The 6,833-nt window shown below is 34.4% G+C and overlaps 1 protein-coding gene across 1 annotated transcript; it reads right to left on the reverse strand.

Annotated features, from left to right (window-relative positions):
• Positions 1-402: 402 nt before the first annotated feature.
• On the reverse strand, positions 403-6,210 carry LOC122595245 (probable CoA ligase CCL6). Its single transcript, XM_043767580.1, has 19 exons — positions 5,994-6,210; positions 5,064-5,127; positions 4,897-4,986; positions 4,719-4,775; positions 4,393-4,441; positions 4,225-4,301; positions 4,029-4,068; positions 3,855-3,949; positions 3,607-3,771; positions 3,334-3,444; positions 3,152-3,239; positions 3,000-3,066; positions 2,843-2,918; positions 2,645-2,762; positions 2,273-2,518; positions 1,550-1,689; positions 1,268-1,450; positions 1,061-1,180; positions 403-736 (listed from the first exon to the last, which is right to left on the reverse strand). The coding sequence occupies exons 1-19, from the start codon at positions 6,137-6,139 to the stop codon at positions 689-691; spliced, it is 1,980 nt and encodes a 659-aa protein (XP_043623515.1). The 5' UTR covers positions 6,140-6,210; the 3' UTR covers positions 403-688.
• Positions 6,211-6,833: the final 623 nt, after the last annotated feature.

A 6,833-nucleotide genomic window follows, 5' to 3' on the forward strand; every position in this document is an offset into this window, starting at 1 on the left:
TACAGTTGTATACTGTGTAATAAAATATGTACAGTTGTTGTGTGTGCCTAAAAATTGTTGTAATTGTTGTAGAGATATCACTTCTCATTAGTAAAACATGACGTAGGATTTTTTTTATTGATGCGATTTACAAGGAATATTATTTAATTGAGCATGGTTTTATTTGTGCCCAAAGCTAGTGAAAGCCCATTTGTTCATCAAATTTTCTTACATACCCCATAGGCCCATATATATTGGCTGGCTCACAGCGTAATCACCACCACCTCAGTCTCACCACGCCTTAACCACACAGTGGGCTATATTGCAATGGACCACGCTGGACTTCCCAGCGTGGTTGGCTCACCACACCGAATTTCACAGGCTGTCAAAGGATGCTTTAATTGTAAGACCCTATTCTGATAATTTGTATTAAATAGTCCTTGATATATTGACCTTAAAAATGTTGAAGCATATATGCATAGTGCACACATATAAGGGTTTTTTTCTTTTTTTTTCCGTAGTACACCAGTGTCCCAATACATGAATACAAGCCACCTAATGCAGTCTTTACAAATAATATAGTCATCCGTAGAAAGTGATAAATCCATCTCCAAACTAAACTACAGATATACTTTTTATATATAAAATACAAACAAGAAACATCATACAGAGAAATACGTGGCGTGTCATTCGTCTACGCTTTTTTGGTTCATTTCTTGGATGACTTTGCTTCAGTATATAACTGATCAATGCTATCCTGTAAATAATATAGCGAAAAGCAAACTAAGAATATTTTCTATTTAATACAGTAAGAATTGACAAAAGTTAATGAAACGAATGGCTGTTTTTGTCCACATTACGGCAATGTACTAAATTTGGGCCACAGAATCATTAAAAGATGTTTTTCTTCATATAACTCTTGGGCGTTAATCTATCTTATACTCAGTTGTATAATTTCAAAGGTTATAACAATAACCAATTTTTAATGATGACTAACTAAGAATATAGGAGTTGGACATAGGAGAATTGAAAAAGTAAATTTGAATTTTGGGCAAATAACTCTTAAACGGACTACAAGTACCTTATAGTATTTTAGGAGCTGCTGCCTCTTTAGTTTAAATGTTGGAGTTATTAAATCCCTCTCGAAGTCAAATGGTAATGGCTCTAGATGAACTGCTTTCAGCATCTCGAATCCACGAAGCTGTGCCAGGCGTATCAACGGTGTCAGACAGGAAAGTAAAAAATGTTGAAACTGAATGCTTAAAAGATAATTTCATGGTTAACGTACTTTATTATTTTGAGCTTCAGAATTAAGCTCATCTAGAACATATTTTCTAGCATTCGAGTTCTTGCACAATGATACATAATCTCCTGATTCATTGTTTTTTGCTGCCCATTCTTCGATTGCCATTCTATCGGGCACCACAACCGCCACAAGGAAAGATTCAAAACTATTGCCATACACCCAAATCTGCCATATCACAAGAAATGGTTACATATGTGATTTAGATGAAAGACTGTTCGGTTCAGACATTTAAAAGAGATTCTGGGATGTAAAGTATATGCATACCGAGGTTACCAAAGGACACCGTGAATAGATACTTTCGATGCTTTCAATTGCAACATACTCCCCTTGGGACAACTTGAATATATTCTTTTTCCTGTCAATGATTTTCATTGCCCCGTCGGCCTGCCATTCCCCAATATCACCTACAATACAAAATTTTAGCTCTCCGTACCTTTTAACTAGAGGTGACATCATCCACCCATTTACTTATCTATGGGTTGATTCAGGTTATATTTTGTAATCAACGGGTCTAATGGATAAATTAAAAAGATAGCTGGAAAGGAAATGGGCCAAATGGGGGTAAAACTATGAAAGTCGCCCAAAATTTGTATTTTTAACGCATTTAAGGTTACTAAATCATACTATTAGAAAAACAATATCAGTATTGAATATATGTGATTCATATTTGAAAATCTAACTATCTATTAGAAAGGAAAGAATCTGCACAAAAAGACACGTCCCGGCCCGTTACCCAACATGCTGATTTTGCCACGCCTACTACTTTAATCTTCTAAACAGTCCTTCAAAGGCAAAAAAAAAAGGGAGGGGGGAAGATCTGGGCACCGCAATGACATTTCATCAGAGGTGATTCTGTGACCATGTTAAACGAACTTAAACAAAAGACAGGCTCATGCCAGTTGAACTAGTTTTTTGACTGCAGTTTCCTAATATGCATAAAAGTAAAAAAAAAAACACTTAACATGTCTTTCTTTTCAGATGTTTTACCTGTATGGAACCAGCCATCAACAAGGACAGCCTTAGTAAGATCCTCTCGCTTGTGGTACCCAGAAAATAGTGTGTTTCCCCTTAGACAAATTTCCCCACGTGGCACACTACCAAGTGCATCGTAACCCATATCTGTTACAGACTCAAGCCTTGCCTCGATGGTTGTCATGGGTACACCCACAGTTCCGATCATAGAGTACACGTTTGCTATGGATGTAAAGCATCCACCACAACTTTCAGTAAGTCCTGCCATTTATAGATAATACAAGAAGAAACAACATTAAGTTTTGCTGAAATTTTGTATCAATATACTTAACATACCATATTAGCTAAATGACCTAAGGAGCTATTTAAAGTATCCATCCTCCATACCATATCCTTGCGAGAGGACAGTACAACATGTCACTCGCAAAAATTCTTCAACATGTCTAGGCAAAGGCGCAGCACCAGATAACATAAGACGAACCCTTCCTCCGAACCCTTGTTTAATCTGGAAGAGATCGTTAATATGAGCAAGGCAACAAATAAAGTCCAAAAGGATTTAAAAAAAGAGTCAAGATCGAGTTTGACTTTATCGAAGACAAGCTTGTCCAAAAGTGGGGCTGATTTGTCTTGTTGTATTCCCTTTTCAAGGTTCCACAATTTACTGTTGACAAATTTTCAGTTAGTTTTAATACACAAACAAAAAAATTGAATTAGTTGACAAGTTACAGCGGGCAGAACATACTAGTTGTATGCAAAATCAAATAATGCCTTCCTTACAGCACCCCCAGCTGAAATCTTCGCCATTATACCTATATAGCAGTAGCAAAACATACGCTTAGATCATCATGCATACATATTGAGTCCTACGATATTCAACAGTGAATGGGTTTTTACCAGTATAAATGCGGTCATAAACTCTTGGAACACCACAAAATATGGTTGGTTTCAACACAAGAAGGTCCTCAATCAAATATCTAATATCCTACAAGTGACATGAAAATGTTTATATAAATATTAGACACATAATTAAGACGAAAAGATTAAAATATATGATATTTGACAATTCTATATCTTACTCCTTGCCAAAACCCAATCGAGGAACCACTGTAAATGCAATATGTCTCAACTATCTGATCAAATATATGTGCCAAAGGAAGAAATGAGAAGTATGTATCTTCTTCTGTGCCCTGCAACATAGAGAACTTCAGTTATACAACAAGGCTTATTTACCTATCTTTATTGTAGATTTTTGACCAATCAACACAAAAACGTATATCGAACAGTTATATCTGAAAATAGAAGATGAGATCAGAAATGGTAACTCGGACCACTTTGATTTTGAAACTTACAGGTTTATCTGTTTCAACAAGTAGTTGATGCATCGACAAGACTTCTGACATGAAAGCACTGTTAGTTAGTATGACACCCTTTGGTTCTCCGGTTGTTCCACTTGTGTACATTATTGTGCAAATGTCAGTCTTATTTTTTGCAGGTAGTTCATCTTCCAAACTTCCCTGAAAATGATCGATAAACAGTACAATTTAATTCATATTTGAGTGATTGCAGCAAATCAAATATCTTTTGCAGAAATACGAACCATTAAAGAAAAATCTTCCCATGAGAAGCAATCAACACCTTGTTCCTCTGCTTCCTTCTTTTGTGATTCAGAGAACTTCCCAAAGCTGACGATAGCTTCAAGTAGAAAATGAAAACCTCAGTCATAATGCAGTTATTAATCAAACTAAAGTATCTTCAATATAACTTGTCTTACTTTTCAGATTGGATGAGCACTTTGGAAGACACGATAAGATCTACAAGGACAATACATATTCAATCAACAAAGTGATATATATAAAACCAGTTGTCGGCATATCAGGTAAATATGTGGCATATATACAGAAAAGGGGTCACATCCACATATAATGTAGTGAAAAAAGCTGGCTAAAGAAGATAAAAGCATAACATACCGCAGGCAACTTGTTCTCTTGAACAAAAACTAACGAAATTTCTGCATGGTTGATGATGTACTCGACCGCGTTAGCACCTGAAACAAGGACAGTCGATAAGAATGATCAGATTACTACAAGCAAAACTGACTCAAGTTTCATAAATAGTAAAATATGTTTTTTGGGTACCAAGTGTATCATATAAAGGTACATATGTTATGCCATTGCTGTTACAAGCCTGCGGAAAAATTATAACAAACAGTATCATTATTAGTAGCTTCCAAAGACAACAAAGGAGCAACTTAACAAAAAAATATTTCTTCAATAACCAATGAAAGAATAAACTTTCACCTTTAGATGCCATATTGACAATTATACCAATCTAAACTTAACTAGTCATAAAGAAGAATATTGATGGGGTTACACTATAAGATGTTTTGATAATTCATACTCGGAAAGTATTCCTTAGCGAAATAGTACAAAGGATATATGCAGTCATGTGGATATAATAATACCTCCATAGAAATGATCCATTCAGGACAGTTAGGTCCATATATACCGCACCTGTCTCCCTAATTAAATTCACAGTAAAGAAATTAAAAACTGAAAAAGTTACATAAACTCTTGTACTGATAGTAAAAAAAAACTCGGTATAATCTTAGGAAAGCAGAGGTTAAGTAATTAAGTACGCACAGGATTAACAGATCGACTTCGAATGGCTGAGGCAATACGTAAAGCAGAATTGTAAGCATCTTGATATGATAACCATGAATAGCCACCAGCCTGCAAGATTGATTTCAGATCAGATCTTATCTTGCATGGATTTTATGCTCATAAGATAGGATAGGTATGTATAGTACCTTCCCATCGATGATTTGACGTCGACCAAGCGCAGGGTTCTTCGGGTTTCTTTTAACGGACTCACTGTCATCAATAAACCAAAAAGAATGAAATTATACCAAACCAAACAGAATGTTGCAAACAAATTGAATGGATGTTCGTTTATTTCGGTTTACGTTAATAAATGGATGTGAACCCAATTGCAAACAAATTGAACATGCAAGTGAGGAATCATATGCAGTTAATTTCCCCATGATATATACACTTATGATCATATAGCCTTACAGATATACCTAATTCATAAATGTATCACAAATGGAATTTACTTGATTATTCTTTTTCATTGTAATCAAATTTGATCTTGTGATTTGTAATGATCAAGACATACTTTTAGACATATATATATATATATATATTCTTTTTACACATCAATCCTTAAATGTTTGTGATACTTACAATTTGTTAATAAATCAAAAATATGTACTACGATTAACTCACTGTTAAAAAAAAAAAAAAGTGATATGACTTAGACAAATGCTCAAAGCTAGTCAACCGAGCTTTGACCAAGGGTGTTGAACAAGACTACCAATATATATATCCTTGTTAAGAAAAAGATTTCTGTGGTAGAAAAACATATGTAACACCTTTAAATCTAAATTGGAAGAAGCTTAAATGTATGTATTGAGTTTCTTAAAAATTAAAAAAGAATATATGATACAAATAATTACACTTTAATAAGTATCTATATCTATCTATATATATATATAAACTCTTTCTCAATCTTAATATATAACAAAAATGCACAGAATAATGTAGTATATGTCTCGACACCATCTTGACTTCTGAGTTATGACTTTTTTCCACTTGAAAGTCAAAATGATGCAAGAAAACTTTTTCAGTGCAAAAATACCAATGTAGAAGAAAAAAAAAAAAGGTAACAAAATATATACCTGAAAAAGTCCCAAGGAGAATCATAACCAGGAGGCAAGTCCATGAGACCATCCTTGGCATAAATGCACCTATAAACCGGGCCGGCTGACGGGGTTTGTCCGTCGGCCGCCCTTGAATCCTCAACTTTAACAGTGTAAACAGACATTATAGTGTTATTATGTTTAATTTGCAGGGGCAGAGAGAGAGAGAGAGAGATGGAGGGAGTAGTGAATGATGAGAGAGTGAGTGAGTTATAAATTTGGGGTAGTTAAAAGAGGATGGGAGGAATTAAAGAAGGAAGGTGGTGGCTCAGCTACATTATACAGCATTGCTTTTATTAGCCTCCTCCCTCCTCTTCACTCTAAATTATATGTACGTAATTCCTACCAATTTCACTTTTTCTTTTTCAAATATTTAGTCGGGTTTCGACGTCATGAAAACCTTAAGGTGTAATGATAACGATAAAGTCTTGCCCATCCCATAAACAACGAGCTGTTGATTATGGCCGGTTAAGAGTATTTAAAGGAAGAAAAACACAATTCAAACTCAAGACTTTAGTTAAAAACGAGATGTTATTTTTATTTTTGTTTACTTATGTATAAATATTTTGTTAACGGTAATTATATCAAATTATGTGTAAACATAAAAATGTGATAGCTGTTTATTTCCTAAAATGTGTAATACTACAAGTCTACAATAAATCTAATATTTGACCATTTGCATGAGTTAATATTAGGACAAATACTTCCAATGACAAAAATCTTTTAGAATAATGACAAGATGATTCAAAGCTTTCTAAGATTTTCTTTTTCCAAATTTAGGCAACCTTGATTGATCAAACCCACAAAAGTACGTCATTC

Source organism: Erigeron canadensis, chromosome 4, assembly GCF_010389155.1.
Source record: "Erigeron canadensis isolate Cc75 chromosome 4, C_canadensis_v1, whole genome shotgun sequence".
Classification (NCBI taxonomy): domain Eukaryota; kingdom Viridiplantae; phylum Streptophyta; class Magnoliopsida; order Asterales; family Asteraceae; genus Erigeron; species Erigeron canadensis.

Bases quoted from the DNA above. Each gene is read 5' to 3' on its own strand.
- LOC122595245 (XM_043767580.1), bottom strand. From the start codon at position 6,139: ATGTCTGTTTACACTGTTAAAGTTGAGGATTCAAGGGCGGCCGACGGA. The intron at 4,776-4,896 runs GTGCGTACTTAA...GAATTTAATTAG, and splicing joins GAAGTCGATCTGTTAATCCT to GGAGACAGGTGCGGTATATA. The intron at 3,772-3,854 runs GTTCGTATTTCT...GATCATTTTCAG, and splicing joins GGGAAGATTTTTCTTTAATG to GGAAGTTTGGAAGATGAACT.